At 40.9% G+C, this 20,516-nt stretch overlaps 1 protein-coding gene and 1 long non-coding RNA gene across 5 annotated transcripts in view; one reads left to right on the forward strand and one right to left on the reverse strand.

Annotated features, from left to right (window-relative positions):
- Nucleotides 1-11,885, reverse strand: part of prdm5 (PR domain containing 5) — a 60,056-nt gene extending 48,171 nt beyond the window's left edge. For 2 of the 4 annotated variants that reach the window (XM_088349762.1, XM_088349765.1), the window contains exons 1-10: nucleotides 11,565-11,885; nucleotides 9,571-9,654; nucleotides 9,060-9,182; nucleotides 5,428-5,599; nucleotides 5,111-5,288; nucleotides 4,811-4,906; nucleotides 2,944-3,065; nucleotides 2,069-2,148; nucleotides 615-699; nucleotides 378-535 (exon numbers count right to left, since the gene is read on the reverse strand). In XM_088349762.1, coding sequence (XP_088205888.1) covers nucleotides 378-535; nucleotides 615-699; nucleotides 2,069-2,148; nucleotides 2,944-3,065; nucleotides 4,811-4,906; nucleotides 5,111-5,288; nucleotides 5,428-5,599; nucleotides 9,060-9,182; nucleotides 9,571-9,654; nucleotides 11,565-11,657 — 1,191 coding nt within the window. In that variant the 5' untranslated portion in view covers nucleotides 11,658-11,885. Of the gene's footprint in view, nucleotides 1-377; nucleotides 536-614; nucleotides 700-2,068; nucleotides 2,149-2,943; nucleotides 3,066-4,810; nucleotides 4,907-5,110; nucleotides 5,289-5,427; nucleotides 5,600-9,059; nucleotides 9,183-9,570; nucleotides 9,655-9,709; nucleotides 9,777-11,564 lie in introns of all 4 variants that reach the window. The other 2 variants (XM_088349764.1, XM_088349763.1) reach the window with 2 other exon arrangements.
- LOC148354943 (uncharacterized) overlaps nucleotides 222-20,516 on the forward strand; it is a 31,542-nt gene continuing 11,247 nt past the window's right edge. Inside the window, exons 1-4 of the long non-coding RNA XR_015852231.1 lie at nucleotides 222-316; nucleotides 397-548; nucleotides 2,975-3,072; nucleotides 5,187-5,314. This is a non-coding gene — a long non-coding RNA (uncharacterized LOC148354943). The remainder of the gene's footprint in view (nucleotides 317-396; nucleotides 549-2,974; nucleotides 3,073-5,186; nucleotides 5,315-20,516) is intronic.

A 20,516-nucleotide genomic window follows, 5' to 3' on the forward strand; every position in this document is an offset into this window, starting at 1 on the left:
AGGCAACATTTTTTCTATGTGTAGAGGAGCCACTGTATTTAAAAAATAACATATCATATGTATTGTGACATTTTTTTCGATGCAACTGCAATGTTTGTGACTTGAATAATTAATCAATTCAGATTTATTTTACAAGAAGGAGTATTATTATTTATTTTACTTACCAATTACAGTTCGTTACATTTATATTTGTCACCTGGCCCTTTAAGGACAGCAGTTATACTGATTAGGCCCTCAGTGAAAATGAGTTTGACACCCCTGCTCTAGACAACAAGAGAATAACAACTATTAAAGGGTTTTATTGAGTTTAACTCCAGTATGTGAGTTTTTTTCATAAGCAGGCGTGTATATGTTTTTATTTGGTGTGAAGTTCTGACCTTCTTGTGGTTTTTGTAGACGTTGCGGTGCGCAAATTCTTTGCCACACAGTTTGCACTTGTACGGTTTGTCCTCGCTGTGGATGATCTTGTGCGCCGTCACCTGGTCGAGCCTTTTAAATGACCGACTGCAGATTTCGCACGTGTACGGGCGCTTCTCTAACAGAACAAGGTGAAAAACATGTTACGAAAGGTAAGAAAAAGGTCAAGTGATTCAAATGAGGCTGGATTATCTCACCTGAGTGCGTGATCATGTGTCGTTTGAGCTGATTCGTGGAGATGAACTTCTTGTCACATGCATGGCAGTCGAATATCTCATGTATCTGTGAGAGTCATTCATTTCGGGGGGGTTAGTAGCAGTACACTCGTTAAACCTTTCCTGAGGTAAAATAACTCATTACATTAGCTGAGTTTTTCCAGTAAAAACTATTTTTAAATAGTTTTGCCTTGTGGGAATAAATTAACCCTGGAAAAATGAGTTATACTCTTGTGTGCAAAAATATTTAGCTAATTTTAGCCTGTGGTATAACAATATTACAGATAGCATTTTTTTTTTTTTTTTTTTGCAAAATTGCTTTCCAAATAGGTGTTTGTATTTAAAAACATCAGTATTTTTTCTCATTTTTTCTAATTCCTTGCTTAAACAGGGTTCACCTTTCTTGGTCTCCCTGCTTCATGGATTTTCATCTTTCATTGTGTTTTGCATTTTGATTGGGTGAACAGTTCACAGCACAGTCTACAGTACTTGTATTTGTTAGACGAATATTTGGGCCAGTAAAAAGTTTCGTTTTTTTAATTTCCATGCAATGTATTTCTTATTATGATTGTAAAAAAATAAAAAATTATGATGTACATCACAGATTTGACCTATTGCGGGCTCTTTTTGATATTCATAATCTAATTTTTTATGTTTTTTTTCCTAACTCCCTCTATGAAATGAAATGAAATGATCTGATTTATATAGCGCTTTTCAAGTCAATGACTTCCCAAAGCGCTTTACCATGTGCTCCACATTTCCCAATAGCGGCCTTGCAGCCATGTAAGGCGCTAACCTGCTTATTGGGGGTATTAGGGGTTCAGTGTCTTACCCAAGGACACTTCGACATGTAACACGGATGAGCCGGGATTTGAACTGGGATCCCTTGATCCCAAGACGAGCGCTCTACCTCCTGAGCTACTGCCGCCCCTATCTATTATTGGTAGTTACTTAATGTTCATCTAATATTTTACCCTTTAACCAATAGTATTTTAGTTTCTTTTAATAGCTGTTTTTTAGCTACTGCCCGGTTTCAACCTAGCCATCCATCCATTATCTGCACCGCTTATCCTCAGTAAGTTCGCGGGGGTGCTAGAGCCCATCCCAGCCATCTTCAGGCTGTGGGCAGGGGACACTCTGAACTGGTTGCCAGCCAGTCGCAGGGCACACAGGGACAGACAATTCGCTTGCTCATTTACACCCAGGTACAATTTGTACTGGCCAATTAACCTGACATGCATGTTTTTGGAATGTGGGAGGAATCCGGAGTGCCCGGTGGGAACCCACGCAGGCACGGGGAGAACATGCAAACTCCACACAGGAGGGTTTGATCTGATTACATCAGAACTGTGCCACACACGCACTAACCACTGTGCTGCCGTGCTGCCTGCCTTGTACTATTTTTTATACTTAATTAATTCTAATTTATTTTTTACCTTTCTGTGCTCTTGCAGATTTAGAGATGATGAGAATTTCTTGTTGCATATGGCGCAAGTCAGTTTCCTTCGTGCACTTCCTTAAAAAAAGGGCACAAAAATATCAATATGAACATTTTTTTTAATCAACATAGTCTGACTGAATGTTTACTGCTCCCTAAATTACCCTCTTGTGTAAAAAAATGAGAAAAAATACTGATGTTCCCCAATAATATCGATAAATCATTGCTTTGTCCCCACCAAGACTATGTGATTACTTAAAAAAAGCGCTATAACCCCGCCAAAGCCAAGACCAAACCCACACCTTTGAATTAGTCCATCCAAAAGTTGTGACATTGTATGTAAGCTTTTCCTGGCAAACTGTAGCCAGACAAAACGCTCTTTGGTTAAAATCTGAATGCGTTTGCGGTTGTAGGCTTAGAGACAAATTTTAAAATAAAGTAGGAGGGACAAAAAGGCAACTTCGATGAGATTGCAACCAGTCTTGGGTGTCCCATCCCCACTGCCCCGCCGACCTTCAAGAGGATAAGCGGTTGGGGTAAATGAATGGGGGAAAAAGCTACAGAGAAATAAAAGGATTATAAGAACTGTTTTTTTTAACAGCGACAGCGATTAGATCTTATTTAGTAATCACATGATCCCAATCTGTCCTGTCTGATCTACTTCCCCCACCCACCGTCCTGACCACAATTGGGACCCTAAATCTCAGCTCAATCACCCGATGATATCAAAGTCTCCATCTTGACTCACCCGTGGCCTACATCCTGCCCTAAATAGCCAAATTATCTAGAGCCCAGAAGGTGCCGCTGCACAATTACGTAGTAATTAGAGGCGGGCAGCAGAACTACTGTAGGAGTCGTAAAAGTGCCCCTGACCTGTGTGAACGTTCCCTTTATGTTTTTTCAGCGCGTCCTTGCTTTTGAAGCGTTTGCCGCAGCTCTCTTCCTTGCAGATGAAGCAGGCGTCGCCTTTACATGCTTCTTTGTGCTGCTCGAAACTGAATGGTAAGACAATAAAAGCAAGCATTTTTATATGAAAGACAAAGTAAAACAAATACGTAAAGAGCAAGTAGCAAGTAAGTCACAAGTCCTAACCTTAAAAGACCAAGTTACTGAGAAAAAACTAAGAATTAAGTTTGCAAAACCCAATAGATTATTTCACTAGATAGCTGGTAAGACAGAACACCACTACGACAGTTTTAGAACTTCACCAAAAGTGAAAAAACACCATTGTTGGCAAATGCCAGTGTACAATTCGTATGTAATGTAGTGCTGTGTTGAGCAGATGCAGAGTGAGGCACGCAATTCTCTTGGCTCTTGGTAGAGCATGAGTTGGGAACCTATAGCTCGCAAGCCATTTATGGCTTCTTTCATGAGTACATATGGCTCGGAGATAAAATGGAGCTTGTACATTTACCTAATTTCTTGATTTATGAAGCAATGACTGTCCAACATCATACGGATTCATAAGGTGTTCTGTCCAGTATAAGGACAAATTCTAAATCATAGTTTACAGTCAAGGTGTCACACCAAAAGACCCCGTTGCAAACTGCTAAATAATCCTTTATATGGAATCTCATGTGTTAAGTCACTTTATGATGAAAAACCACAAAACGAACTTTAACCCCAAAGATTTTTTTCCAGGAGCTCTCATTGGGTGAGCTGTAGGAATGGGCAGAGCTCAAAACAGGGAGACAAATTTCAAGTGGTAAATTTATGTTGATATGGGACACAGGCTTTGGCATCAAATCATCAAGCATCACACAGTGAAAGAAAATGTGCTGAAGAATTAGCTTTTGCCTAGAGAGCGGTTTTGGCATCCATCCATTATCCATTATCTGCCCTGCTTATCCTCAGTAGGGTTGCGGGGTGCTGGAGCCCATCCCAGCTATCTTCGGGGCAGTGGGCAGGGGACACCCTGAACTGGTTGCCAGCCAGTCACAGGGCACACAGAGACAGACAACTCACTCGCTCATACACACCTCGGGACAATTTGCACCGGCCAATTCACCTACTATGCATGTTTTTGGAATGTGGGAGGAAACCGTAGTGCCCGGAGGAAACCCACGCAAGCATGGGAAGAACAAGCAAACTCCACACAGTATGGTTTGATCGCATGACCTCAGAACTGTGCCACACACACTTCCCTGGTTTTGGCAATTTTATTAAATTTTGTCTTAAAATATTTGGTGCGGCTTTCTTGAAAAAATAATCAAGATATTTTTGCTTTTATGGCTATCTGGATCAAAAAGGTTCCTGACACCTGTGGTAGAGGGTTATAGTGAGACCAAAGATTCAGATTTGGCACACACCTCAAACCAAAACAATAAAATCAGTTATAGTATTATCGAGCTATCAGCATGTCCAGTATTTTTTCTCATTGTATGGATTTTTTTTTCATAATAGGGTATAATCCTTCTTTTGATGTTTTTCTTCAAAAAGAGCTGCGTCTAGGCTTCATTTGTAAAGTAGTAGTAGTAATGAAATATTCTTTTCTATGCCACATTTTATATATTGTGTCCTTGCTTTACCAAGCAAATGGTGAATAGGATGTACGTTTATTTATTTGTAAATCTGACTGAGCATCACCGCACAAGTGTTAGCTTCACCCCTTATGTAAAAGAAATGTCATACACAACAAAAAAAAAAATTACAGAATAAATGAAGACGAATCATGAAATTTAATTTCAGACACCTGCACAGACTCAATGACATGCGGAATGTGGGACATGTGAACATCTACCTTGATTCTGAAGTGAAAGAGCTGTGGCAAATGGAACACTGGTGATGTGCTTTAGAGTCTCCTGGGGAGCCCACTGATTCAGAGCAGTGCAGCACACTGGAAATAAGAATTTATATATAAGTTACTAGCAAGTATTGTGTGTAGGCTTGTAAGCTCTTGGTCAAACAGTAAATAATCTTCATTCATGTGTTGTAGTTCTGACCTAAAATTGAACCAATCTTTTTTTTAATGACTCGTGTTCTATAACATTCTCACTCATTATGTCTACACTGTCATGGCGATGTACAGCATAGGACTCACTGGCGTTGAAGGGCTTGCTTAACAGGGAACTTCTTGCCACAGTTCCTGCACTTGAACTCCTTCTCGTCTGTGCTAGGCCTTTGGTGCAAGCTCTGCAGGTGAGCGGCCAGGATCTCTTCGCTGGGGAAACTACTTTCACAAAGCAGACATGGATGGTCCTCCTTCTTGATCACCAGTTCTGGCCCCCCACAAGTCAGTTCAAAGGTAAGTTAATGTAGCAGCAGTAGAGCTAATACTTTTGAAATCCCATCGTATGTATATTGGGTGTTCCTCTAAATTTCTGCTACATGATCTAAACGCCAGAAACTGTGCATTACCCATTTCCCCCTGATGCTTTGCCTCTTTGCTGCTCTCATCTTCATCTTTGGTGACTTCCTCTTCCTCCTCCTCTTCCTCTTCTTCCTCCATGTCGCTGTCCAAAAAGCCAATCAAAAGCTCTGTGTCAGTCTCGATATCATCCACGGCCAAATAGAAGATATTCTCGCCATCCTGGAAAACATGGAGCGGTTTTACAGTCAAATGGAAAACCTTTATGAAATATTAACATGGATTAACAATGACAAAATTGTAGCGATATTCCGACAAATGTTTGAGTGATAAACAACATATTGAGCCTTCTACAGTTTCTGACTAAGAATAACAAGTCATTAATGCACTTACTGCAATGGACACTTAAATGCACCTACAAAAATCCCACTGTTGGCAGCCAACGGGGATATTTTCTGCAAATACTTTTTTCAACATATGGGTTTTGAAGGGTTTGTCACACAAATCTGTGAAATTAAGATAAAGATAAATTGCTACTGTAACAACTGGGAGGTTCCAGTAGATGTCAAGATATCTCCTTGGATTTGAGATCAACAGTGTTATAGAAATTGTTACGACAAAAGGGACATATTTTTCATTTTTTAAATACCAACCAAGTTTTAGTAACATCAATCACTCATTTTAATTGACATCCTTCCTCATCATACTACAATTTTCACTTTGATTTTCTCTGAAAATAGTGACAATATTTTTTCGAAGTGATCATTATATCAGGAAGAAAAAAAAAAAGTAAAACACTGATTACTTACAAGAAAACGACTTGTATATTTCACAAGGGATCCACCAAGATCTTTACTAAAGGTACTGATTTTGTCAAGACCAGAACGGAGACAGGACCCGCTTGCGTTGCGTTTCTCTCAAGTTTTATTGGAAGAAAGGGAAAGAGTTGCGCCCAGAATCCGGTGATTGCTGGATGTGGGAAGCAGGTCGCTCTGAATGCGGAAGTGGCTCTTCCGTGGCGAGCGATGGCGGTGTCGGGAACGTAAAAAAGTGTCAGTAGCCGGGACAAGAGAGCAATAACGTGGTTGGGGTCGGAAGCGAATCGTGAGCCAGGAAAGGAGAATAGACGTGGTCGGGGACAAAAAGAGGTCGAAAGCCGGGTCGAGAGAGTAGACGTGGTCAGGATCATAAACGGGTCGAAGCCGGGGCACAGACAGGAGCAAAAAAACAGGTGGGAGTCAGGGTCAAAAAAGGCTTGCCTAGTGTTAGGTGGGGTTTGTAGATGGACTGACCAAAGGGGACAGATAGGAGTGGGTTTAAATAGGGACAGGGAGCCAATCAGAGTTCGAGGCAGTTGGCGCCAAAGGAGCGGGCACAGGTGATTCACATCGGTAATCATGACAGATTTTGCTTTGTTGTCAGCTTTGTTTAGATTCTTTTTTTCACTAGTAATGTTGAATGATTTTCCAAACTGTTCATTAATTTTCACATTAAGCACGGTTTTTGCATGCTAAAGTGCATGCTCTACTGCTGATGACTAAATGGAAAAATATCTAGAAACAAATGTTTTTTCTCTAACGAGTGAATTCTTTTGATTTTATCTTAAACTATCATAGAACCCAATTTTCTATAGATCATCACAAGTGCTTCAAAAACATCTGCGAGTCAATGAGTTCATTCACTTTTAGCTTTGGTGTTGGTGACAAAGAGATGATCTGTCAGTAAATTCAAAAAAGGAAAAAAAAAAGGTCAAAGAGGCGCACCTCTCGGTATTAATACCCAAAACGTCCCTTGTGATTGGCTGCCCAAAGGTCACCAGTGTGCATCCTAAAGCTCTGCCTTTCGTCAGCGCTGACATTTATTGTGCTGCATTCTTCCTCTTAATCGTTATTTATGCGTATTTGGAATCCTTTCTGTTTGTACTGGATTGAAGTTTGACGTCATTGGCCGGATGTCTCGGGACAACAAAGTTGATGTAGGCAATTTTTAGGGTTTGATCTGGTAACCTCTGAACCTGGCTCCCTTGTCACTCAACATGCTCATAAGGCTAAAATATATCACTTTTTTGGGGGAATATATGGGCTGATGCTTCACACTGCCTGTCACGTGGGACTTTGACGCCACAACATTGGCGAACCTTTCATTGGGCAGCTCGGTGTCCGCCAATTCTAGAGATCTTTCCAGATATGTTGGATGTGATCCGAGTCTGGGCTGTGTCGGGGCCACTCAAGGACATTGACAGCGCTGCACTGAAGCAACCCCTTTGATATCTAGGTTCTGTGTGTTTAGGCTTGAAAAATGAACTGGCGGCCCAGTCAGAACTCATGATTACCCTTGAGAAACTTTTTATTAGTTACATTTGTTAAAAAAACAAGTAAGCTAAGTACAAAAATATAATTATTTAAGAAAATATGGAGAAAGTATTCCTGTTTTGTTTTGGGTTTTCATTTGTGTAGCATATGAATTATTTTACATCAATCAAATGGACATCGAGTCTTTTTTAGAGCCCCATAGTGTTTAAAAAAAACTATTTAAAAAAGCTATGTTGATTAAATAAATAAGCAAAAATACATGAACTATGACAAAAAAAAACGCACATTTTTTTTTAAAATACTCGTAGGTTGAGGACTTTTTACATAACACGAGCCTCACCCATTGGGATTTAACATACTTGTCCACCATCTTGCTGCTACCTTAAAACCTTACAAAAAAAAATCTCGCAAAAGGCTGAGCAAAAAAACAAAAAACGGAAGAAAAATGGTGCGGTTTGGTGACTTCCTTGTGCTTTTTAGCACTCAGTTTTGGTTGTACTAAATTGGTCAGGGGTCAAGAATCACCTGGTTGCGGACCAGTACTGAGATATTAGTCGTTCGGTACCGGACCGCACAGAAAGAAAACTACGTTGCCTGACTTTATGTTTAAACTATATTTAACCATGTATGTACGAAGTATTTTTACTCCCCAAAAAAAGTTCAGGTGCGCTTACACGCGGCTTCACGGAGGTATATATCTGTGTTTGAGCATTGATTGAGCAGTCAACAATTACTTCTTTCCATATTTTCCTAGAATTGGATGCAACGGGAATCAAACCCACATCATGATGGTGAAAGTACTAAATCCTAACCACTGGTCCAATCAAAATATGGAAGACATATGAAAAGGCATTTGGTTTCATTTCATCATCACACTATTTTTTACTCACTGTGCCAAATTGTAATGGAGAATAATTGGAAAGAGTTCAGTAAGATCAATGTTGTACAACATGGCATTGTGAGTAAATGTAGTATGATGATGATATAAAATGTAATGCCTTTTCCAATGTCATATACATCCGTAAGAGTTTAGTGATTACACAATGGATTTAGACTTATTGTTATTATCACTTGGGCAAGGCCACAAGAATATTTTTAAACATTTACCCGGTCCGTGACACAGAAAAGGTTGCAAACATTATAGTAAACAATAGAGCAAAGTCTAGTAGTCACCCTGTCCCTTTAAACTCATTTTGCAGAAAAATATAAACTTAATAGTTAGTGAGGTTGTCAAATGACAGGGATATTAATCATCACCGAAATAATAACTGCAGGATACGCAGTCCATTTTTTGGAGTAGGGGCTTGGCGTGACTTAGGAAAGGTTGTTTTAAAAGGCTCCATTGTGTGCTCTGGAGAGAGGAAACGTACCTGAATGGCAGCCAGGTTCTTCTGCTCTTGAGAGGGCGCCTGGTGGACAAAACGCAGCCAGTTGGCATAGCGTGGATTGCTGGCGTCCAGGATATACAGGACGTCCCCTTTGTTGCCCCTGACCTGTAACGCAAATAAATTTACTGCATAACAGCATCAATGCTGGTCTTGTTCAATCGATTACGGTAATCTTCATTCGATGTTAGCCAAAGGCAAAGTTGTGGCTGTTCAAAAAGTTTTTGAATTCCTGAAATACTGCTACTGCATGATGTGGTTACTGCATCAATCACAAGGGAAAAAAACATAACAATGGAGTCAGTCTACCCAATTATGTCTTGTGTCAACAAACAAAAGCCGAGAATTGACATGCTCAATTACAAATCAACACAAACATGCCAATGAAAATATTTCCAATGATTTGTTATTATACCTGGTTAAGCACTTTCTTGACTTGTGTTTAATTTCTCACTAATTTGCAAGTGGTTTCGAGTTAACAAAAACTCTGACTCACCTCCCACATGAGTCTCGTGTCGGAGCTTTCATCCAGTTCACATGGCAGTTTCCTTTCACCTGCGAAGGGGCCAAACTTTTCTCCCTTTGAGTACCAGATTTAAAATCAACATCGATCATCAATGATAAAAGTTACTCACTTAGGCTCAATTGTGAACACAAACATCAACTTCAAAACCTGTGACGTGCAGGTAGGCTGTGCCTCACCTATCACCAGAGAAATATAAAATTAAAAATTGTTATGTTTATCTAAAATCTTTGTAGTTAAACTAGATTTTTGATGGGATTTTTTAAAAATGTGCCCATGCCTTCTTTAAAGTATTGAGGGTTATTCAAGTGCAGTTTTTGTAGTCATACGTTAAAAGTCGGGCAGCATGGCGGATGGGTGGTTAACGTGTCCGCAGCCCAGTTCTGAGGTCATGGGATCAAATCCAGCTACCAGCCTTTCAGTGCGGAATTTGCATGTTCTCCCCATGCTTGCGTGGGTTTCCTCCCACATTCCAAAACATGCATGTCAGGTTAATTCCCGGTTCAAATTGTCCCTTAGTGTTAATAAGCGAGTGAGTTGTCTGTCTCTGTGTGCCCTGCGACTGCCTGGCGAGCAGTCCAGGGTTTCACCTGCCCACTCACCTAAGAAAGCCGGGATGGGCTCCGGCACCTGCAATCTTAGTGAGGATAACCACAACACATGAATGCACCATATTCCCGATCTCTAAGCAGTGCAGATAATGGATGGCTGGCTCGATGGATGGATGTTTAAAGTCCAAGTTCCCCAAATGCAGCATATAGGCGAAGCAATGGACAGTTTTGAAATATGACTTTTATTTTTTTAGCGTGAATATAAGTCAAAGTTAATTTTCGTAATGTAAAGCCACATACAACATACATTTAATTAATACATCTTAGCTAAGTGCTAAATATTCATCTCATCTCATGAAATGAAATGATGTGCATTTATATAACGCTTTTTAAGTCAATGACTTCCCTAAGCGCTTTACAATGTGCTCCACATTTCCCAATATCGGCCTTGCAGCCATGTAAGGCGCTAACCTGCTTATTGGGGGTATTAGGGGTTCAGTGTCTTACCCAAGGACACTTCGACATGTAACACGGACAAGCCAGGATTCGAACTGGGATCCTTTGATCCCAAGACGAGCGCTCTACCTCCTGAGCTACTGCCACCCCTAAAATCTCATTAGCTGCACCGCTTATCCTCAGTAGGGTCACGGGGGTGCTGGAGCCCATCCCAGCAATCACCAGGCAGTGAAGTGGTTGCCAGCCAATCGCAGGGCACACAGAGACAGACAACTCACTTGCTCATTCAGACCTAGGGACAATTTGGACCCGCCAATCCACCTGAAATGCATGTCTTTGGAATGTGGGAGGAAACCGGAGTGCCCGCAGGAAACCCACACAAGCACGGGGAGAAGATACAAACTCCGCACATGAAGTCAGGTAGCTGGATTTGAACCCACACAGGAGGTTCACAAGACCTTAGAACTGTGCCGCACACGCGCTAACCACTGCGCCGCCCTGCTGCCCCCGTGCTAAACATTACATCTTATTTTTGCAGTGTCAGAATGTAAGCCTCTTTGTCCCACGCTTTCGTGCAACACATGAATGCACCATATTCCCGATCTCCAGGCAAAAGAGGGCGTGTTGACCACATACGTCATATTCCCCCTCTTTTTTAAAGAACTACTTCATAAAAACAGCCAGGACATACTCTGTAAGTGTCTTTCTGGATTATTTACAAATTACTTGATGTTAAATTTAACCTATGCGCTGAGATGATATAGTGAGGTTTAATTTAAAAAATGTGAAGAGTGAAAATAATGGTCGAGTGGGAAGGGGGAAAAAAAGTTGTGGTGCTACGTGGCAGTTCGCGTCACAATTCTCCCGGGTTTGACAGCCACTTTTATAAGAGTGGTCAACTCCAAACAAAACCTTCCTTTCTTGAGTAAGGTTTGTCGAAGTGGGGAAAGGATGACAAACCTTTTTGACCCGCCGCGCTGTGAATAGACCGATTCCCTCCTGGACTTTTGACGACTGCAGGGAGAATCTGTCCGGGACGTACATCCCCAACATGGTGCTCTGTCATGAGCGAAACAAGCCCCCAAAAGTCGAGGAAATGGACGTTTTGGAGGCAGAAGGTCAGAGCCGAAGCAGCATTCGAAATATGGATTTCGTCAAGTCCTTCACGGCGGGGATAATCCAGGTCTAGGTGCGGGTCCTGGTCCAGGTCGGACTTGTTGCTACTGTGCTCAGGGCAGGAAAGGCAAACAGCGGATCCTGATTGGTCCAAAAAGTTTGTAACAAGACGCTGCACCTATCCCAGCCTCCAATCGATGCGGGCTTGTTATTATTATTAAATAAATCATTCCGGATTATTCCAGAGTAACATAATCAAATATTTTGACAATTATATATTCTTAAATAAACAGTAATTGTGTGCGTGTTTTTTATATATAACTTTTTATTTCTCACACACAATTCGACAGAGGGTTCAGTCACCCATCATATAGCAACACAAACAAAAAATAACTACAATTGACATTCCCATAAATGACAAAACCAAAAACAACAAAAAGTGATGACAAAAGAAATAAAATTAAAAAATAAGGCGTTTAGACATCAAGTAAAAATTGTGTGATAGGCTTCCATCTTTTTACAAATTGATGGAGTTTCAGTTGAAGTCTTGCAGTGATTTGTTTCAATGATGTACATTTGCTTTAATTTTTCTCTCCATTGTTTTATGTCAGGAGGTTGTGGTTTCAACCAGGAAACTAAACATTATATTTGCTACCAGAAGCATTACCCTTAGTAAACATTTGTTTTGACCTGTCAATAACTTGTGGAGTGTTTTAAATTCAAATGTTTGTTTGCTTATTATCCTAGTTATTCATTAGGTTGCATTTATTACAGTGGTCAGCAACCACCGGGCCGTAAGTTATTTGGTACTGGGCTGCATACAAATAAACAAAAGTTGCCTTATTTTAGAAAAAAAAGTTACCTCATTTTAAAAAGTTTTGGTGTACATTAAACACAAGGTTTTATGGTAGTGTATTGCCGTATTTGAGCGACGACTGACCAGTCGAAATATATCGCTTACCACATTTGCACAACATTGGATGCAACAAGAATTGAACCTGTACCGCAGTGGTGCAGCGCCGAATCTTAACCACTAGGGTTGTAGATGACAGGAAAAAGCATTTGATTGTATTATTATCACACTATTTTTACTTACAGTGCCACGTTGTTGAATGTGGGGCAATGATTAAAACGACATAAACTATGAAGACAACACCAAAATAAAATGCACAATGTATTTATTCATTGTCCTTCAAAGTCTGATTCATCGTCGGATACATCAAAGAGCCTTTTCCCTGGTACGGTGAGTAAAAATGGCGCGATGATTAGATTACTGTAATTCTAATACCTTTTCTTATGTCGTTTACATCCCTAGTGGTTTTGTGATTACACTTTGGATTGGGGCTAATTATGATTAGTGTCCTTGGGCAAGACACTGAATCCCTAATGCCCCCAATAAGCAGGTCGGCGCCTTGCATGGCTGCATGGCCGCTATTGGTGTGTGAGTGTGTGTGTGAATGGGTAAGTGTAAAGCATATTGTAAAGCACTTTGAGAGGTTAATTGACTTGAAAAGCGCTATATAAATGCAGACCATTTACCATTAGCAGTAGTAGTATGACTATTACTATTATTTTCATCGCTATTATTAACAATTTTATTATTTGGCCTGGCTACAAGAATATTGTCAGACATTAAAGCAGCCCGTGTTACAGAAAGGTTTGGGGACCGCTGATTTGTTGGAAATTTTTGTTGTCTTTGTTTTATACATTATCTATATTGCATATGTTTTTGTTTTATTAAAATGTATAACTATTTTTGTATCTTGTGAAATAAAAGACTATGATGTATACCTTGCACTCGTTGTCTTGTTCCCATTACTTCATACCTGCCTCAATTGTGCTTTACGCATTAGACCACCTTTTTTTTTTCAAAAAAACTTGAATCGAGACTAGTGTTTTAGTCTATGGCTGATCGAATTTCGAGTAGGACTAACATTTCGTTCAGCTCCTGACCTCCCTCCATCTGAAGGGGTTATTTCATGGGTTGAAGGGCACTTCTCCCTCTGTCTTATGAATATCTGGACACATTACACTTAAACGTGCACGCGCAAAACCGAGTTCCTTGGGCAAATAGCGAGGGAAGACGAGAAAAATGGGACCTAGGATAAGTCTTTGTGCGTGAATGAACCACTCCAACGATCGCATTCAATTTCTGTTTCAAATAAAGTTTTTCCCTTCTGGTTTTTAACAATAACTTGTTGTTTTTTTGTTTTGTTTTCAATATTCTGAATTGTGTTTTGTACGTAAAAGTAGAGTGTGTAATAGAGTCTACTGCTTTTTAATGTCAAAGTGTTGGCATACCTTTTGTATTATCTCATTTGTATATATCTGGCAGAACGGTGGGGCAGTGGTTAGTGTGTGTGCGGCACAGTTCTGGGGTCTTGAGATCGAACCTTCCTGTGTGGAGTTTGCATGTTCTCCCCGTGCTTGCTTGGGTTTCCTTTGGGCACTCCGGTTTCCTCCCACATTCCAAAAACATGCATGGCCGGTCTAAATTGTCCGTAGGTCTGAATGAGCGAGTGAGTTGTCTGTCTCTGTGTGCCCTGCAACTAGCTGGCAACCAGTTCAGGGTGTCCCCTGCCCACTGCTCAAAGATAGCTGGGATGGGCTCCAGCAACCCCGCGACCCTACTGATAATAAGCGGTGCAGATAATGGATGGATGGATGGATGGATGGATATAAATTTATATATCCTTCACTTATTAAGTCATAATTAACGCACTCCCTGATTATTATTGTATTTGGGTGGAATTATTTACTCCTTGATATAATCACCAGACTCTTTGACACATCTATTCATTATGTTATTCGGTCTAGTCGACAGTGTTTCACATGGTGTTTTTTTGTTTGCAGTGAGGAGGCCTTGAGTTTGTTAGCAAATCCCAGACCCAGTCTTGCAAGAGGGCTGGTGGGAAGTCATACCTGTCAACCTCCACGGCTCCATGCCCGTACAAACTGACATATTTTCCCGTACAAAATACAAATCCCCAGGCGGCAGACGCATGCGCACAGGAGCACCAAACCGCTCGCTTCGTTTGCAACGAAAAATAACGATACCGAGATAGAGGCATCTGCGGCGAACTCGTTACACTTTGATTGATTTGCTGTTTCGTGATAGTCGGCATATACCGGATGGTACCCATAATTGACAAATTTGCGTTTTTCCGTACAGATTTTCTTGTACATCGTACACGTTTCAAAATGCATAATAAACGTACTTTGTACGGCAAAAACGTACAGGTTGATAGGTATGGGAAAGTAGAGATTTTGCTGCCACCTCTAAAGTTACAATTTTGTCATAGCTGCCCGCCTACTATAAAAGTGATTGTCAACCATTGTGTTAGCTTATTTTGTCAAACCATACAGTCTTGTTCTGTACTCACAAGCCCAGAATAATCTGTTAATTATGATTTTCAAATAAAAACCTCAATGCAACTGCTCACTCCAGTGTTTGTTCTAACCCTTACGTCTCGCAACATGGTTGGTAAACAAACACCCCGAGAAAGAATATTCTGTTATTCTTCAAAAATAAAAATAATAATAATAATAATAAAAACACAATATAAAAATAGTTAATTTCCACCTGTCTTGCCAAAGGTTGATACTTGTTGGTCATCAGGCCAATTGTTCAGTAAATCACTTAACATTGCGGCTGCGCATGGATACATGCTTGCGGCTAGCTCCCCAGCTAATCTTCTATTTATTGCCGTTCTCTTGTCTTTTTTGCTTTCACTTTTGGACACATGTGTGGCCAAAAACACTTACAGTAGGGACGAACTTATACGGTTGGGTGGGCGTCTAAATTTCGATTTTTCGGGCACTTTTTATACCGCCCATGATATACCGAGCGAACTTCAAAGAGACCCGGCATCCTTGTGGACAGCTATTCCTCTTAATAAACGACGCCGACGGCCCCGTAAAGAAAGGAAACAGAAACGTGGTTGCCGTGCAGGTAGATGTGTGAAGCGTGTGAAGTCCAAGCAGCAAGATGGACGCGAGGATGTAACTAATTCCACCATTCATTCCTCGCCGGACAACCGACGCTTTAAACTCAGCGCTCACGAGCGGCCACAACGCCGGGAGCTTTTGAAGATCTCGACAAAGACTACAAAGAGTTCAGCTAAGTCAAATGATTCAGCAAAGCTGAAATTTGGTCTGTTAAATATTAGATCGCTTGCTCCAAAAGCTTTACTTGTTGATAACATTATTCGTGATTATAAACTTAACTGTATGGGTCTTTGTGAAACGTGGTTACGCCCGGATGAGCACTTAGCGCTAAATTATGCCTCTCCCCCAGACTACGAGAGTAGTCATATAGCACGCACGCTGAAAAGAGGTGGTGGTGTTGCGCTAATCTCTGAAAAATCGCTCAAATTTATTACACGTACCTCTAATAATTACAAAACGTTTGAGGCTCTTGTGATGCGGTCCCCTCAATTGTCAATTGATGTAATAACTATCTATCGTGCACCTGGGCCATACACAACTTTCTTAGACGAATTTGCTGAACTTTTGTCTGAACTAGTAACCTATGCAGACAAAATTATAATTATGGGAGACTTTAACATTCATATGAACTCCCCACACAGTTCACTTACTATTGCGTTTAGTTCTCTAATTGATGCATTTGGTTTTACTCAACTGGTTGACTTGCCAACCCATAAAAATGGGAACACGCTAGACTTGATTCTGACTCGAGGAGTTTTAACCTCAAACATTATGGTTCTACCGTGTACTACTGTTATCTCTGATCATTATTTAGTGACATTTGAGGTGCTAACTAAATGTAGACTTAATAAAGCTGAGGGATTTAGCGGACGCAATATAAGCACTGGCACAGTTTCTGAGCTCTTTGAACTCCTTCCTGGAGCAGTTGCGTCCTTTCCTAAATACAATGGCTCGATTGACTCACTCATGAATGAGTTCAATACCACCCTGACTAGTGTGCTGGATTCAATAGCGCCCATAAAACTAAAATCACGTCCTAAAAGACGCACACCTTGGTTTACTGATGAAACTAGAGCCCTTAAAAAAGAATGCAGGAAATGGGAGAGAAAATGGCGCGCTACCAAGCTTGAGGTTTTCCATCAAACCTGGTGTGACAGCTTGTTAAAGTATAAAGCGGCCCTTGCCTCTGCTAAATCGGCCTACCTTTCGAAGGTGATTGCGTCTCAAAAGAACAACCCCAAAGCCCTTTTTGACACTGTAGCATCGCTTACAAGGCAACAGGCTATCGCAGACAGTTCGACACACTCTGCTCAGGACTTAATGGTCTTCTTCACTAAGAAGATTCAATGCATACAGGAAGAAATTGCAAAAGATATTGTTAGTACCACACGTATTAAAGGACTGAAATTTACAGATGCACGACAGGGTGGCTGCCCTGGGAAAATGGCCGGTTTTAGTGAACTGTCACTTGATGATCTCAAACAAGTGGTGAATGCGGCCAAACCGACAACTTGCCAGTTCGACCCTCTCCCAGGTTCACTTATTAAAAGTCTTTTTAGCGTCCTTGGGCCTTCAGTTCTAAATATTATAAATACATCACTCTCCTCAGGTGTAGTTCCAGCAGCTTTTAAGTCCGCCGTTATTAAACCCACACTGAAACGACCCAACCTTGATCCAGAAATATTAAGTAATTACAGACCTGTGTCAAACCTACCTTTCCTCTCTAAAGTACTCGAAAGAGTAGTGGCACAGCAGCTGAATGCTTTCATATCGGAGAATAACCTTTTTGAATCCATGCAATCAGGATTCAGGGCTAACCACTCTACTGAGACAGCTCTGATCAAGGTAACAAATGATCTCCTAATGTCAATAGATTCTGGCGCTTCATCACTTTTGCTGCTGCTGGATCTTAGTGCTGCTTTTGACACAGTGCGCCACAATATCCTACTAGAACGGTTGGAAAAATGGATTGGTCTCTCAGGAGCCGTCCTCTCGTGGTTCAAATCTTACCTCTCAGATAGGACGCACTGTGTTAAATATGGTGAAACGACATCTGAGCCCTTTAATGTTACCTGCGGTGTTCCGCAGGGTTCAGTGCTCGGCCCCCTACTTTTCAACATTTACATGCTTCCATTAGGTGATATTATTCGCAAGTACAATATCAGCTTCCACTGCTACGCAGACGACACTCAACTGTATCTTCCGTTGGAGGAATCTTCCACACTAAACTGTGGAAATTTGGAGGCCTGTCTCACTGAGATAAAAGAGTGGATGTCACTCAATTTCTTGCGTCTTAACTCTGAAAAGACCGAAATGTTAGTCATTGGTCCTTCTAAATGCCGGGACTTATTCGCAAAAACTGCTGTGAAGATTGACAAATGTCACATCACACAGAGTGACTCAGTTAAAAATTTAGGTGTCATATTTGACCCTGATCTATCCTTTGAGATGCATGTAAAGCAAATTACTAGAACTGCCTTCTTCCATCTTCGCAACATTGCTAAAATCCGTTCAATACTGTCTCAGTCTGATGCGGAAACAATAATTCATGCATTTGTTACCTCCCGTCTCGATTACTGCAATGCACTACTCTCCGGTCTCCCGAAGTCCAGAATCAAGTCTCTTCAGCTAGTACAAAATGCCGCAGCGAGGCTTTTAACTAGGACAAAAAAGTACGATCACATAATACCGATTATGGCTAACCTGCATTGGCTCCCAGTTAGCCAAAGATGTGACTTCAAAGTTCTCTTAGTATTGTACAAAATCATACATGGACTTGCTCCCTCTTATCTTTCAGATCTGATCTGCCACTATGTCCCGGTCCGAAGCCTACGATCTGAGAGTGCTGGTCTTCTGATGATCCCGAGAGCAAAGAAGTCCTTGGCTGGTTCGAGAGCGTTCTCCATTCGGGCACCGGTGCTGTGGAATGCTCTTCCCCCTGAGATTCGATCTGCAACCTCAGTGGAAATGTTTAAATCTAAACTTAAAACTCACTTCTACTCCATTGCATACGAATAACCTACTCCTCTTGTCGGTTGAAAATAGTTTGTGTAATATAGTGTAACAATCTGTGAAGCCCTTTGAGACTCTTCGTGATTTAGGGCTATACAAATAAAAATGACTTGACTTGACTTGACTTACTTTTTTTAACCAGACATTTTTTTCCTTAAAAAACACCCTTTTCCGTCAGTAAAGTTTTATAGGTTCAGGCCCAATACCTTGTAAATTCGGTCATTTTTTCTAGAATTCACCAATGATTTGAACACTTGAGAATTGTCCTGAATTCAAACGTCTTTATGATTGAAGTACAAGCATATTTTTTTTTTGTTACTAAACGGACAGGCGTCACATTCTTTGGCATGGATGAAGGTATTGGGGTTTGAAATGACATGCTTCTTCCTCAGTTTATCATAAATTTCCAATGGGATCCTGTCCAGACAGAGCCAACTGCTTCGGCCTGATGAACGATGATGGTGCTATGTGTTAGACAAATTGAAAAAGCAGACAATTTGTCTCTTAATTAAAGACATTCTTGACCAACACTCAAGAGTCTTTGGGACCATTGCCAGCCGTCCTGACCACTGACTGATGTCTGCCCGCGCCAAAAACGACACAAATCACATTTAGGACACGGTTGAGAAGAGATTCTTTTACACTGGAGCAAATATTTTGTCTGGAGGGAAAACCTCCCGTTTGGCCAACGCACAAATGCCTCCATACAGCCATTTTCCAAAATTGATGTGTGCATTTTCCACCCTTCAAATGGCCCAAACCTGATACCGCTTCATTCAGAGGGGGCCCCGCAACCCACGCTCTCCCGTCTTACCGCAACTCCCTATTTCAAGGCCGAATGAACCATTTCCTGCAGCGGTGAGGTCACGGGATTAACCATGTTTTCATTTGGACAAGCTTGTGTCGTCTTTTGGGGGAATTGCAGTGTTGATGAAGCAGGAGAAATTACAAGCGGGATCCTTGTTTTTCAGCTCCAATTTTCTTCTCCAAAAGCCACTGAAAATCAGCACCATTGTTTTCGTTTAAGAAAGCTATTGAGAAATGACATATCCCCCCTTTTCTTTTTAAAGCTACTCACTGATTATCGTACGGTAAAAGCTATTTTTGTAAAGGTCATTGTCATCAGTTAACAGTTTCACCTCTACAGATCACATTGTATTCTACCAATCTGAGCTACCATTGACACAAATATGTGTGTGTATAACATCATGCATTTACTATGATTTTGTGTGAAAATATAGGGCACACCATAGTTGTCAAAGATGAATCATTTGTGCATGAATTTTACCCGATGTTTGTAAACTCTACAGCGCAGAAGCCTTGAACAAAGATGTAGACACAATAGATCCTTTGTGGTATGCATCTGCTTTTATCAGCCGTGGTGTCCTCAGCTTTGCCTAGCACCCGGGCAGCTCCTTGGAGGCTCCTCTGCATTATTGTGGTGCAACAGGAGGTTAATGGTATTCAGGTGGCAGGAGCTATGTGGGTGACCTACAAGACTACACCCACGCTATGAACTGAAAAGAGACCACATCCCGATCTTCAGAACCTATCTACAGAAATCTTTTTGCTTGATTCTACCTCATTTTTATTCAAACTTTACACACTGTCATTTTTTACAGCCCTCTAAAAAAATTCAAAAAGATAATGAGCAAAATGTTCAATGTATGAACTCATTGTGATAATTCTTTAATTTCTATGACATTCATTTTGCAGTTGTGTAAAAAGGAATAGGCAAAATTATATTTGAGTAACAACTTTTCAGGGTTCTCCAAAACACCAGTTTAATCTAATTGGAAAAAATGCAAAAATAATGCAAATATTGATTTAATGTGG

The sequence above is a fragment of the Urocampus carinirostris genome, chromosome 12, assembly GCF_059441175.1.
Source record: "Urocampus carinirostris isolate Australia breed hairy pipefish chromosome 12, RoL_Ucar_1.0, whole genome shotgun sequence".
Lineage (NCBI taxonomy): Eukaryota > Metazoa > Chordata > Actinopteri > Syngnathiformes > Syngnathidae > Urocampus > Urocampus carinirostris.